This window comes from Andrena cerasifolii, chromosome 8 (assembly GCF_050908995.1).
Source record: "Andrena cerasifolii isolate SP2316 chromosome 8, iyAndCera1_principal, whole genome shotgun sequence".
Taxonomy (NCBI): domain Eukaryota; kingdom Metazoa; phylum Arthropoda; class Insecta; order Hymenoptera; family Andrenidae; genus Andrena; species Andrena cerasifolii.
Window position 1 is genome coordinate 3,225,015 of NC_135125.1, and position 22,203 is coordinate 3,247,217.

Genomic DNA, 22,203 nt, shown 5'->3' on the forward strand with positions numbered 1-22,203 from the left:
GTCACCGTCGGGGGTCGAAATATGTGGCAAATTTAAATAATTGATGTGACCAGTCGTGTTGCTTATAAAGGGTAGTGAAACATTTTCCTGCTTCATGTTTTTAAATGTATATTTGCCATTTGCGAGGAATACACCGGGTAGCAGTAACGCGAACACCCTGTATATGGGTTCATAGCGCTGAAAGAGTTAATGTAAAATTTGACACCAAAGAAAACATAAACACACAATGACCAATACGATATACAGAGGTAAACAAAAGCACGTACGAGGCTTCAATTTATTCTGAACGGGACTAATTTAGGGGCAAGGTAGTATGTACACAAAGATAAAGGAGGAAAACATTCTATCAAATAATACATTTCTCATTTTATTGAAAGAGTTAGCTAAATTGAATTAATATTTAAATTTTCGAACTGTGTAATATCCAAATAGATTGTTTCGCGGAAGACTACTTTCGTAAAAACGATTTGAATATTTTCCTATTTAGTGTTCAGATTAATTAGCAGTAACAAATACAGGGTGCGCCATCTTTTTTGTCGGTATGTGAATATTGAATAACTTTTTAAAAAAAAACAACCGATTTCCATATATGAGGTATTTTTATTTAATTTGGTATTTTACAATTTATTTGGACTAGTTTTTGAATACAACATCAATCAAGTGGCCGCCTTTATTGGCCAAAGCAAAATGTGCCCTTTTTGCTGCGTTGTCCATCACTTTTTTGAGCATCTCGAGCGGTATAGCGATGATTTCGGCACGAATGTTTGCCTTTCAAATAACCTCACTTTGCTTTTCAAATAACCTCACAAAAAGAAGTCCGGAGGTGTCAAATCTGGAGATCTGGGTGGCTAGTCAAAGTCGCCTTTTTTTGACACCACACGTCCAGGGAATTTTCGTTGCAGAAACTGCATTGTTTTATTTGCAGTGTGGCATGGCGCGCCGTCTTGTTGAAACCAGTAACCGTTCAGATCTTTTTCACACATTTGTGGGCAGACATAATGAGCCAACATCCACCGTTATCAATTCCCATCGACTGTTTCGCCTTCTCTGAAGAAAAACGGCCCAATGATGGTTTTGGCGCAAATGCCGGCCCAAGCAGTCACTTTTTGGTCGTGCAATGGTGTTTCATGGATCTCGTGTGGATTCTCCGTTCCCCAAATGCGGCAATTTTGCTTGTTAACGGCGCCAGAGAGTGTGAAATGGGCCTCGTCAGTCATCCAAATTTGCTTCCAAAAATCAGGTTCAGCGTCAACCATTCGAGCGAATGTTTGGCCGTATTTCAAGCGACGTGGACGGTCTGTCGGCAATATTCTTTGAGTCAATTGCACTTTATACGGAAACAAATGCAAATCATCCTTCAAAATGCGCCGCAAGGTGGCTCCACTGACGCCAAAATGCTGAGCGTGACGATACGACACATGTGGGTTCTCGGCAACACTCTCTCTTACCGCTTCAACCAGTTCATTGGAACGTGTTGGGCATTGATGAACAGCATGTCGACGATCTCCCACTGTCCCGTGCTCAAGAATATTCGACAGCAAACGACGAATAGTGTTGTCAGACGGTGCTTCTTGGCCACGATATTTTCGACGATATGCACGTTGAGTTAACACAACTGAACGACTATTTTCAATGTACAGCGTCACTATTTCGGCGCGTTGTTTCGGTGTGAAGCGATTCATGGTTAAAATTGTACTGAATTGACGTTTCAAAAACGTGTTTGCTCAAGTCAATCCGTTGATAAATGTTAAAGTTATTCAATGTTTACATACCGACATAAAAGATGGCGCACCTTGTAGAAGTTGCAAAAAGCCCCGAAATCGCTGTTAGTTTGAATTTGATCATTTTAGTTGAGTTCGCTATACGGGGTGTATCATAAAATCGCGAAAAAAGTTTATATACATGTGTACCGCATCTGACCTTGTTCCTGGGGAATCACCATTTTTGTATTACACTAATGTGCATCTGCTTATTTTTATAGATAGTACACAAAATGGCCATCTTCCGCCTGAACGCAAGCCAGCAGTTGTGGAGTTGTAGAGTTTCTAAAAAAATACGACACATGCGACGTGCGACATAAAATGGGACTTCGTCCAATAGTTCACTCAATTGATTACTTAAAAAATTTACAGGAAATTGACTTGTTAATTTTCCATTTTAAAAAAAACGGGTCCAATTACAAAAAAAAAATGTACAAACGGTTTAGTACAGGGTTGACTAACTGGTGGCTCGCGAGCCACCGGGGGAACCTCCGCCTAGCTACCACGCTGAACGACCCCCCTCCATACCTCCCAGAGTCTGACGATCGCAGTCGATTCCTCCTTCTTTGCTTCTCTTTTTGACTGCGACCGTCAGTGTGTGGGAGGTATGGAGGGGGCCGTTTAGCGTGGCAGCAAGGCGGCGGTGCCCACGGTGGCTCGCGAGCCACCAGTTAGTCAACCCTGGTTTAGTAGATTGAGTTATACATACTATACAGTTCTATTTGTCTTTAAGCGGTTACATTCACCTAGAGGTCCAGCAACAGCATACAAGTTCAGGAATTTTTTGGGGGAAAAGTATAAGCGAAAATCATACACAATGCTTTTCTACTAAAAGATACATTTTTTAACTATATTATTCTAAATTTTCATGAGATATTATTATTAACTAAAGGAGATATCGGCTTGGATGTGAGATGCGTTTTTTTAAGCATTAGTTGGTGGACATTCCCTAGGCCAAACGATGCATGTGAAAGCAATAATTCAAATAGATTTTAAAAATAAATAACTTTCAGAAGTACCTGAAGTTCTCATATTTTTAAATTTTGCTTTCAATTTTGCAATAATGGAAATACTTGCAAAATAGTCTTGAAAAAAAGAAATATTTTTCCACGAAATTCGATATTTCAATTTCAAACGGTCGTCCCTTTTTACTAAAATACAATATTAAAATTCGGAGACCGTCAAGTACTTCTGTAAGTTATTTATTTTTAAAATCTATTTGAATTTTTGCTTTCAGATGCATCGTTTAGCCTAGGGAATGCTCACCAACTAATGCTTAAAAAAACGCGTCTCATATCCAAGCCGATATCTCCTTTAGTTAATAATAATATCCCATGAAAATTTAGAATAATATAGTTAAAAGATGTAGCTTTTAGTAAAAAAAAACATTGTGTATGATTTTCACTTATACTTTTCCCCAAAATACTAAAATATAAAAATGGCTATAACACTGGAACAAGGTCAAACACAGCACATGTTTACATGAACTTTTTCCCATTATTCTTATGTCCCCCGTCCACCACTGAAGTGGGTCCTATATGCTATGATACACCCTACATGTACAATTATTAACAAATCCATTTTCGAACAATTAATATCGTTGGTATACGTGTTTGATTAAAAAATTAGAACTGTTACTTTTTGACCCGTCGGGTACCCAGGTACCTGCCCTATTATCATTTCTAGTTGGCCCATAGTATTCCCAATTTGGGAATTAGTTGGCCATCGAAATGCCAACAATAAATGCTACTAGGGTGGACATTACCCAGAATAACTTCAAGCAATTGAATATAGTATTGTCTGTGATTGTCTGTGGTATAGTCTGATGTTAGCCGAAAATAATCGAACAATACCACATCCAATGGCTTGAAGTTGTTCCGGGTAGCCGGGTCCTATTGACCTATAAAAATACCTGGAGAGTAAACAGGGCAATGGCAGCCGGTCCGAGAAAGAGGGAAGATAACGGGTGAACCTATCTCTGTCTTACAACATACATACACAACACAGATAGTACAGATAGAGAGGGAAAATACGAAAAAGAAGGTTAGGTTCACCCGTTATCTTCTGTTTCCCTCGGACCGCTGTCGCCTCTACTTCTTCCCACTGCTCTTCATTCTCCAGGTATTTTATAGCCCAAAGGACGGGTCAAAAAGTAATAACTCTATTCAAAATGTTGCGAACAAAGCGCACAACCAGCGGCCATGGCCGTGATGGACACACCGGTTCTCGTAAGATCACCGAAGTTAAACATCACGGGGCGGCGCACTGGGGAAAGATGGGTGACCACCACCTGTCTTTCCCGGTGCGCCGCTGCTGCTGGGCCCCGAAGGAGAGAGGAGGGGAAAAGGAATGACTAAAAAAATGAAAATGTTTGTTGGGCAATATAAGCAAAATGCTTGAAATGCCATCCTGTATAAATAACACAGGAAAAACAAAATACAAATAATACAAATACAAAGCGCGCAACATTCAAGGCGTCCGTCAAACGAACGTGATACTACCACCTACACTTCACGTTTAAAGTCGTATAGTTTAAGAAAAAAGTTTCTATCAGTGCTCAAACACAACAATCGACCAAAGTCTCAATACGTATAACACATCCTGTTACACAAAATGGCAATGACTTCGAGAACACTCTTACGTGAATCGTTCGACTTTTCGTTTAAAACTCAAGCAACGACTGAACGAAAATATATTCCTTAAACGTGAACGTTAAATAATCCTGCTAATTTTCAAACTCTCTTTTCTGATACTAAATTTTTAGAAATCATTCGCCATTGCGTGCACTCCATGTCTGCAGTTATGTTTATTATTTGTGTTGTTAATTAAAAGATTTGCCTTTGCGTACAAAAACTTACGCAATAATCACGCAATCGTCACCTTCTGTAAACATTCAGTTGCTTGGAAAAAATTTACAGAATTGTATTTTCCGCCAACATTGTCAGACAAAATTGTGAAACAGATAATATTGTACGATCAATGTTTCTACTAGTCATCCATGGAATTTCAGATTTTTGTCAAGAATTAATGAAGAATTGAGAGGGTAAAACGGTAATAAGGAGAGTTCGGAGTTTGCGCGATTATTATCACTTGTCGAGGCTCATTATTACGCGGGCACAATAGATTGTGAAATATGTGCGACAGATTCAAGTACTTGTCCAGATTACCTCGGATATGGAAAATCGAGAGCTTGTCAACTATACAGTTCAGTAGTGAAATTTAATTCAGATTTTTTATCAGTATATAATCATCTATTAGATTGGACCAATCAGTACGATAAGAAAGGGGCCATAATTCCATTATACCAACGTTGAATTTTTGCAATATTAAAGTATTTATTGCGTAAAAATATTATTCCATGTGATCGAAAATAAAATGTTATTACGTTGACGATATACTATTTAAGTAACCCTCTCAGATTTAATAAAAATTCGATGCAACTAAATTTTTATTTAAACATTACAAAAGTTTTGCCTTCGAATGCAGCTGATTTTGGTTTAAGCCGTACATAAAATAATACTTTAATTTTTCAGTGTCAATGATTTTTCTGTCACATGCTCTCAATTATTGTTGTCTACTTCGATAATAGAGGAAATATAAAGCTCTCAAATTTCAGGGACCAAATAACTCGTTATGAAGATGCAGCAACTAATTTACTAGCTTCAACCTTACATACATATTTTTTAACCATTTCTAGAGAAACCATATTGCCCTTTTTTTCTTTGTTCATCTTTGAACAATTTCATTATCGCCTTGATAATAATATTAGTACGAATAAAGGGCAAAAAATAGCAAAGCGATTTTTTCGAATCGATTATATTTTTTACTGATATCATCGTTTATGTACTAATGCACCCTCAAGTTACTTACTTATAAATATATTAGAATATCATACATTATATATCACATACAACATTAAATTAACAGAATATCATAAACGTCGAATTGAAATAGAAATTATTTTTTCAGAATTAACAATCCCTAACGATTCCGAATATCTGACATCCGTGTAAAAATTACAAGTATAATTCGTATGTATTGCAAGTTTAAGAGTATCTCTTGCAATGATTTCGTGTTGCTCGAAGTATTTGCCAGAACAGCAAAAACAAGAACGTTGTAGGTACTGGCAATTATGTACTGCAATACGTTCAAGTATGTAACAAGTTTATATTTGAACACTTGTAATCTTTTAGTTGTTGAATCATCTAAAAATATTCAGGTATCTACGAGAAATAATTATTTAAATAGACAGAAAAATATATACAGTGGTTCACAGCCATAATCGTACATTCTTTAAAATCGCATAACTTTTTTAAAATTAATCCAAACGATTTGTGTTTTTTTAGAAGGTACAAGGATTAGTTTGCTAAGTGAGGTGATTCGTCGTTTTGAAAAAAATGCACTTGGTCGAAATAGCAGAAAAAAAATAGAAAAGGTCGTTTTTTCAACTTTTTTTTATGAGCCTGTAATGAAAATTCAAAAAACCCGTTTGTAAATTGAAGTGAGTAGTATACGTGTCTAAAATTTCATGAAAATCGCTTAGAAACGCTTAAAGATCGCAGAATAAGGTCGAGAATAGCTGATTTTGGGAATTTCCGTGATAAAAAAAAGTTGAAAAAACGACCTTTTCTATTTTTTTTTGCTATTCCAACCAAGTGCATTTTTTTCAAACCGACGAATCACGTCACTTAGCAAACTAATCCTTCTAGCTTCTAAAAAAACTCAAGTCGTTTGGATTAATTTTAAAAAAGTTATGCGATGTTAAAGAGTGTACGATTACGGCTACGAGCCACTGTAGTTATGAATTAAGCAGCAACTGCTTATAATTATTTGAGAATAGCAATTATTTGTATCGTTTCTCATTTCCATCATCAGAGAGCACACAACACGCGGGTTGCAAAGCTTTCAATTCCTATGTGGCAAGTGTCCAACTACAAATACTGTCGTACATAGTAATCGGAGTTCAGTATGCGACTAAGTAGTAGGCGACGTATGTACGTAACGACGTATTACACCATCCAGACAAGCGAATCGATAATACAACCTTAGCTCTTACGATCACCACAGTTCTCGTACATTTTCATCGTTCGCTGATTGATCCAATGCGAGCCCCAACCACATCCTTGCATATGTTTCTGCTGAAACAGCCGTCTAAATATTCATAATGAATGTAACGTGTTATGACGACAATGAAATCAGAGCACGAACAATTATTCCAACTTCCTGTAATTCAACGAGATTGGAAGACGATGGCTTAATTCTTTGCTCGATCGAGAGCCTTGAAATGTGTCCAATTACTCAGGGTTGCCAGGCGGCCCAGTACGCTGTACTGGCATGTATGACGTCACTTGGCTCGGATTGGCTTAGCGTTGGTATGATGTCACGGCGTCACCAATCAGATATAAGTGTTCCGCTTCTCCTACTCCGTACGACCAAAGCGAAGATATGTACGACGTCATATGCGCCTGCACACCGCCATTTATCCACCTACGCCTGGCAACCCTGCAGTTACTCGAGCACGATGCTCGTACGACCGATTATTTCAATTAATTGGTATTAATGTAACGGAAGAGAGAGAGGCAGAATGAAACAAATAACTAGGTAATGGTTTAAAAAAAAGGTGATTTTTAGCCACAATACTGTTTTTTTTCTTGTTTAAGAAGATTGTTGTCTCCCTTCTGAAACAAGAAAAAAAATTAGTATTGTGGCTAACAATCTTGTTGTCTCCCTCCTTAAACAAGAAAAAAAAACAGTATAATAAATTTAATTAACCATACGCCTCTGTAATTTTTCCTTATCTAAGGAAATTTTCCTTATCTAAGATAATTTTTCCTTATCTAAGGAAATTTTCCTTATCTAAGGTAATTTTTCCTTATCTAAGGAAATTTTCCTTATCTAAGGTAATTTTTCCTTATCTAAGGAAATTTTCCTTATCTAAGGTAATTTTTCCTTATCTACTTGTTAATAATTAATCTAACATCTTTTACTACTGATCTACTAATAGTCTCATAATTTTTTAATAAATTTCATTAAACATACGCCTCTGTAATTTTTCCTTAGATAAGGAATATTAAAAAATTATGAGACTATTAGTAGATCAGTAGTAAAAGATGTTAGATTAATTATTAACAAGTATGACTTTCCGTACAATGAGAAATATTTCTGGATAAGGGATCATAAGATAACGAACGTCGCATAAAGAATAGCTATTGGCAAGCTCGATACTGTCGAGCAGAAAATTAAGCGATATGTAACACAATTTGTGAAATTAACGAAGACTTATATACCCATATTCATATGCGACTATAAATCGTGCGTAAATCGTTGTAAAAATTTAATCAATAGCCGGACAAATGATAATATTTTTATTGTTATATGTACAGAAATATCAAATCTGCGTGAAAAGATGCTTAAACGTGAGTTGTATTGCTAACGCAGGGCTCATGCTGACATCAATTTATCGATGGGTCAAGAACCTTATTTAATTAAGCACTTCGGCTAATTCGTGCAAACAACGAACCAATAAAAAAAGGCAACGATGTATCGTAATTCGTTTTCCGACATGCTGTGAAAATGATTATATGAAATACGGCCAATTATCCTACAACTCTGTAAGATTGCGTCTCACTTACTCTGTGAAATTACAAATTTCCAAAAGACACAATTACGGTTCCTTTAATTAGTACATTTTCTCAAATGTGCGTGGAGATATTCACTGTCACGACGCTTTCCGCACTCTATGCGCCGAATTCCATTCTGTTTTAATACATGATGTTATCGTTAACGCCGTTGCTCAATGTTATTAATGTTGTTACCATCGTTAATGAGCTTCGTACACTTTTCTTTTCCACTGCGCAAATCAACATAATATTTCGCGTACACAATGTCCAAAACTGATACAACGAAAGTATGCATTGTAAACTCTATGGGTAACGGTCAGTATCAAAATTTCACCATTTGTAAATAATCAGCACATGACTCCTGGACTAAGAACGTGTAGCAGCATGAGACCTGTGGCGAATCAAGAAGAATTCCGCAATCTTTAATAATTATAGCTATAACAAAGAGACCAAATATGTAAAGATGAGTTCATATTCTCTTACAAAGAATCAATCTTAAGAAATCCCCAATTATGCGATTTTTGTAAGGAACAAAAGGTAGAGGCGTGTTTTAAATCGACTGTAGTATTTATGTACATACATATACGTATAGGTTTACTTAGGCAACAGCTCTGATCCTATTGATCTAACCCAGATCACTGTTTTATTAAACGACCATTTGATCGACGACGCTCGTACCGAGTTGCGTAAATTTTCTATTCATTATCTGCAAATTCACGTAGAAACTAAGTGCGTGAGAATGTGCGTCACACGGTTATAGGATAGATTAATACTTGCAAGAGTTAGCGCATAAGTTAACGAGCTGCGAAATTACGTGTGTATCAAAGCGACGACGTCGAGTATTGGAGGGATTAAAATTTGATTGTTCATCTTGCTGTATTGCTTATTAAAAAAACGGCGGAACAAACGAAATAGGTAGGTAATTAAGTTACAAGAATGTATGTGGAAATTGAATGTAATCCTTAACATATTATACATAATTACGAGAATATAAATTTGTAATAGAATCATGAATAGACGAAGTTTTCGTTTCTTGGTGAATTAAAAGATAAGCTTACATGAATGAATGGATAAAATTGAATGAGCTTTAACCCTTTCATATATATATATATATATATATATCCTACGTATAAGCATATGATTTTACTAATGACGTCATTCAAGGGCGGATCCAGAGGGGGGTGATCACCCCCCCCCTCCTCCCAAGAGTAATAAAATAGAAAAATATTATGACATTGTGTATTATTCTGTATAAATAATTAATGTGAATTTAATTATTTAGGCTATAGTATCAGATAGAGATATTAAAATATAAGTTACAAGCAAATTTTCAATCCTGTAAAAGAGGGTTCAAAAATGTACTAAATGTACTTTTACATATTTCGCCCCCTCCAAGGAAGGCTCCTGAATCCGCCACTGACGTCATTACGTAATAGCTATAATAACGAACATTACTTTCGTTGTCAATTAAAAATAATTTAAGTGTTATATTTTCCATCGAATTGAACAACCTACTGATAATGAACAGTACATTTATAGTACATACGTATGAAAAGAACGATAATGATTCTGATATAATTTCAATGAACGATGTAAATAGATGGCGTAACTTATATAACAATTCTCAATTGCTTTCCGTACATATAAGTAACTATTTAAAGTATATTTAAAGGACATGAAAAATATACAATTTATATTATTATATAAATACGTGAATATGAACATATAGATTAAAAAGAAATGATAAAATCATTGAAAGGGTTAATGCAACTTGAAATAAATGTTATCTGTGATTTACTCAGACCAAATTATGGATATTTCCAATTTTAATGAGAAATTGTTCTCTGTATTGTTCGAGAACATTTAATTTTTAAACATATCCAGTCAAACCCACGTTTGGACGATCAGTTAAGGTGGGTACCCACTTGCTACGTATCCTCGTATCGTATCGCCGTCGCGTGGGAGTCTGGACTGGCAGTATTCCACCGCCGCGTATCAAAATTTAATGCAAAGATACGCAACGGCATCAGTGATGATGCGGGAAAAAGTCACACACCGTTGCACCGTATCGTATCACTGGATGACACGCAATGGCGATAATATACGAGGATACGTAACAAGTGGATATCCATCTTTACAAGTATACAACACAGGCATCTGTGACACGACCGCATTGCAAGCAAAAAAAGCGGAAATACTAAGCGGAGATTACGACAGTGAGGAGGCACGCATATGTATGTAAACATAAGAAAGAGCAGAAATCTATATGCTGGGTGTCCCACGCAACTGGGCCAAACCATAACCTTAAAACGGTAGAAGGTGGAACAACTTTCGTTGGGCAAAATTAAATGGTTTCGAATAGTGGATCGCGTGGTTCGTGTGTTTGCTCCGGAGGTGGAGGCGTTTCAGAGATTTCACGGTCACAAATATTTTTTTATTTGTTATAAGTACACCAATTGATACATATAAAAGAGTATCCCTGATAGCCAGATCTGGGCAGCAGAATCTGACGTCAGAACTGCAGCAGTCTGTGTCCGCATCAGGGGGACCAAGCCGTCTTTGTTTGGCTGAAGTTTTCCCGTTTAGTTAGCACCGCATTGGTAGGAGACGCTAGGTACATCACACACACATACCTACGTGTATCAGTGAGCACGACACACAACCTTTCGACGTTGGTGAAATGTTACCATGACGACCGTCGTCATTTAGAAATGTTTGGCGCAGACACGAGGAAGTGTCCTCACTTTCCCTGGTTTACCCTTTCTAATGCCGTCTGACCATGGATTGTCGCGTCAGTGACGCGTATGCAGCAGATAGAAGGATATACAAAGAAATTGAATATATTTTCTTTTCCTAAGAAAAGAAGAAATATTCAATTTCAATGTTTATCCTTCTATCTGCTGCATACGTGTCGCTGGCGCGACGATCCGTGGACAGGTTTTAAAATAAACGGTGCATTACACGTATACACATACACATACGTCCCGATTCACACCAATTCACACCTTCACAGTTTAGTACGCACCTCATTGGTAGGAGGCGCTACAAACTCTGCTTCAACTTTCGTAAGAGGGAAGCTTGGCCCCCCTGGTCCGCATTTGGCTGCGTTCTGATGTGCAGAGCCTGAGGTGCAGTGCCTGATGTCAGATGGACAGCAGATCGACAACAGATTTCGCCCTCTGCTAGGCACAGCAACAGCGCCATCTGTAGGCAATTGCTTGGTAATTCTGGACCTCAGATGGCGCTGTTGCTGTGCCTAGCAGACGGCGAAATCTGCTGTCGATCTGCTGTCGATCTGCTGTCCATCTGACATCAGGCACTGCACCTCAGGCTCTTCACATCAGAACGCAACCAAATGCGGACACAGACTGCTGCAGTTCTGACGTCAGATTCTGCTGCCCAGATCTGGCTATCAGGGATGAAGGTACTTATGCCGGGAATTAATTTAGTACAGAAGAGTGTATAGAAGGAAAAGGGTAATTATGCATTATGCTTCACCTTGACATATGTTGTCAAGGACACGACCCTGAGTAACTTTGCCTTATAACTTAATCGGACGGTCCCTTACAGTTTTTGAGATATACTTGTGCATATGTAGTGTGGGTCCCAAATATAAAATTTTAGTTTCGGATATTTATTAGCTTCCGAGATATTAATAAAAAATTGTTGTTAATTATTTTCTTACAAACTATTTTAAACTACATGCACATAGCTGCGAGGCCCCCGTTAGGTGGCCCCCTCCCAATCTGTTCACAAACCTATACCAATATCTCGGAAACGATCAACGCAGGTATACCTGATTCCGAGTAAATACCAAAATATTTATATGAATTGTATCTCGAAAACTGAAGCCGAGCGGCAGTAACAAGTATAGAGAAAAGTTGTTCAGAATGATGACCTTGACAACATATTTCAATGTCATAAAAATTGGCGAAGTGTGCACTTTGTGAATCTGCTTTTTCTAATAACTTTTTAATAAACAATGACCACCGATTAAGTTACAGGGAACAGTTGTTCAAAAGGATGACCTTGATGACATATGTCAAGCTCAAGGTCATCGAAGTCGCCTCCCCTATACTGCACGATTATCTTAATGCTTGATTATAGAAAATACAAAAATACAGCCATTCGTTTTTAAAATAATGTATAGTCTTCGTCCTTGAAATCTTTAAAACCCCTCCACCTCCGGAGGAAACACATGAACCACGTGATGCACCATTAGAAACCATTTAATATTGCCTAATGAAATGTTTTCTACCTTCTACCGTTTTGAAGCTATGACTTGTTCCAGTTGCATGGGACACCCTGTATTATATCTTCAAATCTTTGTAATTTCTCTTCTTATAGGTGGCGCGAGCGAAACTATTCGTTTTATCCGATAAATTATGTTATACATACTGTACTGATTTCATTTGTGGTAATTAAAAGTAAAAATCGAAAAAAATATAAATTTATAAATACCAATCTCGATGTATTTATTTATGCCCTTGATGTATCTATTTTTAGAATGCCATGTTACGAGCCGAGGCTGAGGGCAATGAGTTTGGCGGCTGCGAGGCCGAGGATTGAGTTTGTTAGTAGCGAACGAACCGGGGTCTGGTATTCCCGGGAGCCGCTATTGGGAAATAGTGTGAGAGCGCCATCTACTAAAGTAAGCTCTGTAATCGGGTCAATCGCGTTACAGCACTGGTGTCACACAAGTATTGAAACGGTGCAATAATGTTTTTGTCATTAAATAGTCTGTTAAATTTTACAAAATCGATCATCAAACAGTCGAAATTCCCAATACTGCCAATTATATGTGACAGCTAACCCGATTAGACTGTTTTAATTTTCGTCACCAGATTGCGTAGCGGAAATAAGAAAATGCCAAGAAGGAGCCCTGATAGCCAGATCTAGGCAGCAGAATCTGACGTCAGAACTGCAGCAGTCTGTGTCCGCATTTGGCTGCGTTCTGATGTGCAGAGCCTGAAGTGCAGTGCCTGATGTCAGATGGACAGCAGATCGACAGCAGATCGACAGCAGATTTCGCCGTCTGCTAGGCACAGCAACAGCGCCATCTGAGGTCCAGAATTACCAAGCAATTGCCTACAGATGGCGCTGTTGCTGTGCCTAGCAGACGGTGAAATCTGCTGTCGATCTGCTGTCCATCTGACATCAGGCACTGCACCTCAGGCTCTGCACATCAGAACGCAGCCAAATGCGGACACAGACTGCTGCAGTTCTGACGTCAGATTCTGCTGTCCAGATCTGGCTATCAGGGAGGTTGGTTGTCGTGAACGAACCGGGGTCTGGTATCCCCGGGAGCCATTAGGAAGGTAAGTTTCACGGACGAACCTGGGTCTGGTATCCCCGGGAGCCATTAGGAAGGTAAGTTTCACGGACGATATATTAACCCTTTCGCTACTACAGGCGACCATAGTCGCCCTCCACAAAACGCCATGTACATACGACGGGCGACTATACTCGCTCGCTACAAGACCCATGTACATATACCGGGCGACTATAGTCGCTCTCTACAAGACCCATGTACATATACCGGGCGACTATAGTCGCTCTCGAGAAAACTCTTTTACTTTCTCAATCTCTTCAACACTCAATGACGTTCCGTGATCCATAGTAATACAATAGTAATAATAATACAAAATATATTGGTTATAAGACTTTCAGTTCGAACTGTAGAGCTATTTTTGGACGATTGTAGCTTCACTTACTGGAGATAATTGTTAACTGAGTGTCATTAAACAAGTGAAAATACGTTTATGCAGAATGTATAAATATCTTGTTTTAAAGAAAAGTCCCTTTTCTTCCAAAAGCATGTCAAGGTGGCTTTGGTCAGGCGTAAGACATAAACCTAAACGCCGAAAACTGTCCACGCGCAATGCGTTCACTTTTGGCGCGAGGTCCCGTTCAGTGAGGGTGCTCCGGCGGAGCAGGCCGCCGTAGCGAAAGGGTTACAGGCCTTGAACGGACGAAAAATATAGGAAAAAAGTGATTTCAGACTTCAAGTATCGTTATTTTCTCAAAAAGTGTCATTTTTTGTCATTTTTTCTGGTAAGTCCACTAGCGAGTTTCATGCCCTTTAATAACCTGGCATTGTTTTTTATTTCGGACCAATGGTTTAGATCCTATAGGTTCCACCGTTTTGGATGAATTTTTTGACGCCTCGACTTTAACAACTCCCCAGTGCCGTCTACAATGATTAATTATAAAACAAAAAAAATATTTCTGTAGCTTAAGACATCCTTAATACAATTTAGAAAGTCCCATTAAATTACACGTAGTAGTTTTCCTTCAATTAATTCCTAAAGATCACCTATTTTATGGGCTCTAGCCCGGAACATCCCCTTAATAGGAATTAAAATTCAATTCCATATTTAAATGATTTTATTTAGCTTCACTCCTCTCTTCGTTTGATTGTCTGTTTCATTCAAATTTTGTAACTCAATTTTAACCCACTTCCATCAATTGAATAGATTTGAAACTTTGCACGTGTACATAGTTATTGACACTACTAAATTTAAAAAAAAAAAACACTCGAGGGGGTAAAAAATTGCATCCCCTACGAAATCAGCCTCTCGCGTTCTTCTCGAAAACGACAAAAACTCGCTGCGTGGCCTAATAGCACATTCGGCAACCTGCACTAGTGCGCACTGCGTGCGAACTCCTTCGCTTCCAATTGGCTAAAATTCGCACTCAGTGCACACCAGTGCGACCGTCCGAATTCGCTATAATAGTATCACGATTTCCATAAATACACAATTTATCGAGAAATGGTCAAGTACAAATAATTCAATTTTTCAAGTCGGTCAAGTTTGTTGTATAAATTAAGTGTCGTTAATAAAAAAATAAATTAAATAATATTTAAAACTGCCCCGGACGGAATGAGAAACTACCGACCAGACTAAAGATCAAAATTAGTTGCAAAACATGAACACTAAAAAGTAAATAATAAAAAATTTAAGGTACCCAATTTCATTTAACTTGATCAAGAATGCACTAAAAACAAAAAAATAGATTATCTTCTTGTACTACACTCTATGCCAGTATCCTCACATTTTTAACCTAAAATAAAACGCATGCGGCGTCGGCCGCGATCCTCATTATTTCAAAGTGCTGCCGTAATAGATTGGGTTTATCTAGTGTAATATATAATGGGTGTTCCTGAAAAAAAGGAAAGGGTGGGTTTCGGAGGAGGCGCTTATACAATTTTAATCGAACTTCACTTGGCAAGTTCGTTCAATTATACAATTATATTTAGCGCCTCCTCCTCAAGATCACATCGTAGATGTTTAAAGTGTCATTACGGCGATCCAACTGGAAATACTAACTGAAGAGTTAGTCTGAACAATTTTTGTACGGCAAGGTTAAAAGCGACTGTATTGCGTTCTTCTCCAACGTCTTAATACGATTTTAGCTAATAAAAAATATTTTATTTGCGGGATACAGATTGTAATGTGGCAGACTTATTTTCCACTTCCCAACCGATACTACAACGTCCGATTGGTCGAATATAATTTATTGGCGCCCCTGTTATAAAATATCCTGGGATCTACGGGATACCCTCTACAAAATTATTGTTAAATTAGTGTTAATATACGTAGTGTATATGTAACATAAAAGTAGTAATAGATTGGTATCAACATTAAAGAATAACGGTTCTTCATAACTGTTTCAAGAAGCGAAACTGATATCATAACTGTTTTCGACCCCTGTTAATAAGTAAGCATTTTTAAACACAACATTCGATCATATGAGATGCATAAGAAATAGTTAAGATCGACGCTTAAATTCGATAAATCATTCCGCAGATATTTATTATAAAAAATTTGTCTATTGTTTGTCTATTTTAAAAGAACGCAGGAATAAAAATATAAAAATAAAAAAATATTTGTATCCAGAATATTCAAATGAATATATATCATAGTTGCATATATTTATGTACAATATTTCTCTTATACAGATTGCTCATACAATTGTTGTTTGAAACATTCATTATATGCCTTACATGATTATATCGTAACTTAGAAAGAAATCTGAATTTCTTAAATTATAAAAATTTTTGTACCAGATCGTCATTTGTACATTAAGTTAGCATGTTAATCGAACATGTGGGACGCTTTTATTAGTTTCTATAAACCATTGCTCGCTAAAACATGCTATAAAAATGTGTAAAGATAAAAAAAAAAGCAAATCTTCCTATATTACTTCTGGAATAACAATTATACAAATTTAGTACCACGCTACTCTGCTATTTTAGTTCTACAAATTAACTATACTCCATTTTTCTATGTTATTCCAGTTTCAAATATTACTCGAAGAATTTTAACAAAGATATAAAATTTTCGTTTAAATCAGAAATGCCATCTATATAAAGATAGGTATTGCTATTCCTACAATTAACTCAGATTTGAAATTAGTGTAACGTATATTTGCACTTGATTAATTTCATTTAATTGTATATTCATGTGCGCAATAACGCATTTATCTATACACATGACACAATATTAATACACATTATATATCTTTATGCTGTTGTGACAAGGAGTATATATAGACATATAGATTGAGGGACTAATATTAACAATGGGCGTTCAACAATATTTTGAGATGCTTGTCTCGTACAATTACTAGAAAAGATCGAGTAAATGTAAACTGAACTTGTGAATCTTATTCGTATTATTATAGCATTGCAGCTTTATTTTCAAGACTTAATTTAGTGCTGAGAAATTGGTGTTTACTGTTCCCTCGTATCTAGAAGTACATACTTTTCTTAGTACATATTAAAGAATTGCACATATACAGCGTTTTTTTTTATATGTAAACTACGATCATCTCTTTTCACAGCCTTGTTGTGAAAATATAATTTCAAAAATAATTTTAATACCATGTAATTTGCATGCATATCAGATATGCTTCCGTAATAGAGCTACCCTCGAAAAGAAAAAATCACATTATTGAGAACTTCTTACTTCTTTCATCCATATGCTAGAATATTACTCCAGAAATCTGACATAAATGTTTAATGGCTTTCACAATACCTATGTACAAATCAGAGTCTATATATACAATATATAATATATTAGTGCACCGTATTAGAAAGTGATTCTTTTCCTCAACAGCGCACTTTGCTCTTTGTCACTGTTATATAAGGGCTTGAATTGCGCCTGTTTCTGCACCATAAGAACAGTGGACATTATCGACCTCGTGAACATCCTCGCAAGCACTGTCGTCGTTACTACAAGAGCTTCCGTTTTTCGATTCTCGACTAAACGTCACGCCATCAAGTTTTAAATCTATCGAGCTTTCTGTGCGTGAAACATCGCTAATATCTGTATCATCCAACCCCAATTTTGCACGTATAGAAGAATCGTTTCCAGATTCTTGACTAAAACAAGACTCGTCGATATCTATTCCAGATTTAGTTTCAAAATCTGCTTTAGAATATACGCGAATGGATTGGGATGAGAGCGACTGTTCACGTTTGGGCGACTTCTCCCCATTCGTATCTTCCGGTGTGTTTAATTTTTTTACCAATTCCGCCCAAGGATCTTCCAAAAATGATTTCATATCTACGTAACTTGATATGTTAATACGTTTACGTACGTCCCTTCGGTAACCCTGAATGTGAAAGAATACATTCGATGCTATTGAAAAATACACATTAGCGATCCTAATCGTAAAGTATTAACCCTTTTAATGCCAGCTGGTCGATAAACTGGCTTACATATTACAAACAGAAACTGATATTGATGCTGCTACTCTTCTTTGAAATAAGTATTGCAAAAAGCAGACGTAAACCAAAGTAATAAACTATTAATGAAAGAATAAAAAAAATACGGTTCAGAAAAATTAACACTTTACTTGCTGGCACTTTGCATCTATCAATGGCAGCAAAAGTTTTCGGAGCAAAAGTATTTGAAACTATTGGGAAATTCCATCCGAACTCGGACAGATTTCGGAGTAAGTTTTCATAGATTGCTGAAATTTGAATATGTTATAGTTTTTAGAGATATTTAAACGTACCTCAAAGGATTTTTCAAAATTTTGAAAAATGCCAATTTTACAGCTGTTTGAAGTTAAGTGCTAACTTTTTTTCAATACATTATAGCTGTGGAAGTAGTAAACAGATGGGGATGAGCTTTACGGTGCTTATAGAGAAGACATTGAAGTTTTAGGAAAAAATTATTTCAGTTTAAAAAAAAAAATTTTAACCATTTTTGTGCAATTATTTTAAACAAATGCAGGTTTTTAACATCGGGCGTGATTTTAAAAATCTGAAAAAAGGGGAATATAGTCCTACCCTTTCCCTTGATGGACAAATTTTCGAAAATATTGACATTTTAAAATTGGCCCTGTAAAAATTGCCGAAAGTTGACGCTGCGTCGCCCAGCAGCGGCCAAGCGGCTATACCTGATATTCTTATACAGGATTCTCGAAAATGGTAAGTATTTGAAAAAAAAACTGAAGGAGGAAAACTCTTACTGTTTTTTATATCCAATATAATACGGTACCTCAAATTTTGGTGTCCGCAATGCTATATATTTGATTATCCAATATGAAAGCGTCTGTCAAGACAAATTCAATCATGTGGTACTCTATGACCTTCAAGGCCACACAAGGTTAGGAATGAAAGGAAGAAACTCAATCTACTAGATAGATAGTTCAATATATTTACTTCATACCTAACCAGCATTCCATTTAAAAAACTGAAAGTCACCCTCGTTTCCAGGATAATATTGCGAACACCAAAAATTCAGATAACGTATTATGTTGGATATAAAAAACAGTAAGAGTTTTCCTCCTTCAGTATTTTTGAAATACTTACCATTTTCGAGAATCCTATATAAGAATATCAGATATAGCCGCTTGGTCGCTGCGAGTACCGCGGTGCTGAGCGACGCAGCGTCAACTTTCGACAATTTTTACAGGGCCAAATTTAAAATGTGCATATTTTTTAAAATTTGTCCATCAAGGGGAAGGATAGAACTATATTCTCCTTTTTTCAGATCTGTAAAATCACGCCCGATGTTAAAAACCTGCATTTGTTTAAAATAATTGCACAAAAATGGTTAAAATTTTTTTTTTAAACTGAAATAATTTTTTCCTAAAACTTCAATGTCTTCTCTATAAGCACCGTAAAGCTCATCCCCATCTGTTTACTACTTCCACAGCTATAATGTATTGAAAAAAAGTTAGCACTTAACTTCAAACAGCTGTAAAATTGGCATTTTTCAAAATTTTGAAAAATCCTTTGAGGTACGTTTAAATATCTCTAAAAACTATAACATATTCAAATTTCAGCAATCTATGAAAATTTACTCCGAAATGTGTCCAAGTTTGCATGGACTGACTCTATTTTCTTGTATCTCGCAGATTTACTCAAGATTGTTATTTGCATCGACAGAAACTCATGCGGAGCAACGTCAGTGACTAGTCGTGACAATTAAAATTAGAGTAACGTAACGAAACATTTGACGATCGCTGCATGCCTATCGAAATTTGAAATACGAAAAATACGGTAACTCGTAATTGACCAATGACATTGAAGATTTTACGACCCGCAGGTAAAGTGTTGATTCGAGACAGGTAGATTTAATGAAATTGTACCTTTAATTTTCTAAGAGAATGGCTTGATTGTCTCAGAAAACGCTGCCCTAAGTCGACTGGCAATAAAAGGGTTAAACCTACTACAAATTTATTTAAAATTACCTTCTTCTGGCCATAAGATTGTTTGCCAGAGTGTTTATAAGGAGAATACGAATTATTGAAATTTGATTTTGGGGTTGCATGATAATTGTTTTTGTAATGGTTGTATCCACTGCCACCTGAATTACGATAACAACGACCACCTCCAGAACCATGCCAATTACCGCTGAACCGTTTTTGTTCTGGTACTGGTGTACTAACGTTTAACGGAATAAAGTCGTTTCCACAATCCGTTTGACCCCCATTTGGCGACGTACACTGATAACTATCACTTTTATTGTAATTATAACCTGTCCTATTTTTATGGTCGTGTGACTTCCAGTTATAACTTTCATTTCTTCTGCTGCCGCTTGGCGTACTTAACGGAGACTTTTTCATTTTCAAATCGTTGTCTACACTAATGCTGATTCATAAATTCTACAAATATTTACAATTAATGCTGCCTATAAAACACAATACTAATCCGACAGCATACTATTTACGTTACGCGAACAGTCGATCACAGTCGATATCTCGAAACAATAGCGTCCCTCACATATCGATATATCGATAGTTTTAAAATCGATGCATAGTTCAAGCGATTTGAAATTTTCATTTGCGTGCGACACAGTGGTGAGTAAAGACACGAATTTTTTATTTTATACGCGACGCGTGTCTTAAATGTCATAAATGTCGTAAATGTGTCATAAATGACGTAGGTATATCTGGAATGAAAATAACTAGGAACATTAGACCTCTGGTGGCGCTGGTGGACACTACGTCACGATCCCGTGGTGCGGCCGGGACGTCACAAACCTATAAAACATTTTTCGTATAGGGTATGAAGAAATGCCAATTTATTAATAATTATAATTCTGACTAAAAAAATTAAATTAAATTACGTTACACTGACGAAAAATGGATATTGAAAGGTTAGTAAAAGAAATGCATATAGAATAATAAATACAATTTGTTTAAATTATATTTATTGGATGCCAATATTGGGATTGGCTAAGCTGCGATACGCTACCTGGTGGCAAAAATCAGAACCTGAAGGAGTAGGTCGCCACCAGGTAGCGTATCGCAGCTTTGCCAATCCCAAAAGTTTTCGACATAATCGCCGTATTTTACAGTACTCTACAGTACTCGCATGCAACCAACACGCGAGTCAGAAAAAACTACATTTTTCCAACACTTTAATTGTTGAAATCTTGAAATAATGAATATTTCTATTTACTACATTTGCAACAAATGACACGTATGAAATTGGCTTAAAAACGACATTTATACGTACATTTGCGTCATGTCGTAAATGCATTTGCGACGCGGTGTAAAATACCGACCCACCACTGCGACAGGGAATCTATCGGCGAATTCGGTACAAAAAATGACTTGGATTGGTTGATTCTTATAGAGATATCTTCGTTTCTATCAGAAACAACCAACCCAAGTCATTTTCTGGCACCAGTGCAGAGTCAAAGCGAGGTATCAAATTCACTACATGGGTGCGTTCCCATTCACGCATATTGCGCAGGAAGTGCAGAGACAACCATTCCGTTTTAAGGTGCGTTTTGACGTAACACCAAAGTCATGACATTCGCTGTTGTGACACTGTATTACAGCGTGAATCAAATGTTACAACATAGTGACATCTATAAACCGTGACGATGTTGTAACATTTGATTTATTGCGAGTAGTGATTCTCTAGGTAGTGATCGGAAAATGTGTTCCGCGTTTTCTATTGGTCGACGCTTTTGGGGTTTAAATCGGAAGTAGAGAAAGCAAGAAACTGTAAAAAAAATAAAGAGACAGAAATACTGATAGAAAGAGACAGAAATACTCACAGAAAGAGAGAGAAATACTGATAGAAAGAGATAAAGACACGTTGAGGTTATGTTATTTCCGGTTTTGCTCCAAAATGGCTGCGGTTATACCGATCACTCCCTAGAGGATCACTAGTTGCGAGTTGCGATCCTCGCCCTAGCGGCGTTTAGCGCAAGTTCTGTATGCGCGAAGTTTGAACTTTAAAGAGTAAAGGATGAAGTTTATTGCATTAGAAATTTGTATTCGCCTCCTTCCTTATCGCTCGGAAAACAATGTATTGATTTAAAGAGAGGAACGAACGTACGAAGAAG

The 22,203-nt window shown here is 36.9% G+C and overlaps 1 protein-coding gene and 1 long non-coding RNA gene across 2 annotated transcripts; one reads left to right on the top strand and one right to left on the bottom strand.

Moving 5' to 3' along the window:
- Positions 1-7,685: 7,685 nt before the first annotated feature.
- Positions 7,686-12,844, top strand: LOC143372287 (uncharacterized). Its single transcript, XR_013086264.1, has 2 exons — positions 7,686-10,853; positions 11,797-12,844. It is a non-coding gene; the product is annotated as an uncharacterized LOC143372287 (long non-coding RNA).
- Positions 12,845-16,297: 3,453 nt separating this feature from the next.
- Positions 16,298-20,592, bottom strand: LOC143372041 (uncharacterized). Its single transcript, XM_076817845.1, has 2 exons — positions 20,093-20,592; positions 16,298-18,001 (listed from the first exon to the last, which is right to left on the bottom strand). Exons 1-2 carry the CDS (start codon positions 20,465-20,467, stop codon positions 17,525-17,527), a joined length of 852 nt encoding a protein of 283 aa, XP_076673960.1. The 5' UTR covers positions 20,468-20,592; the 3' UTR covers positions 16,298-17,524.
- Positions 20,593-22,203: the final 1,611 nt, after the last annotated feature.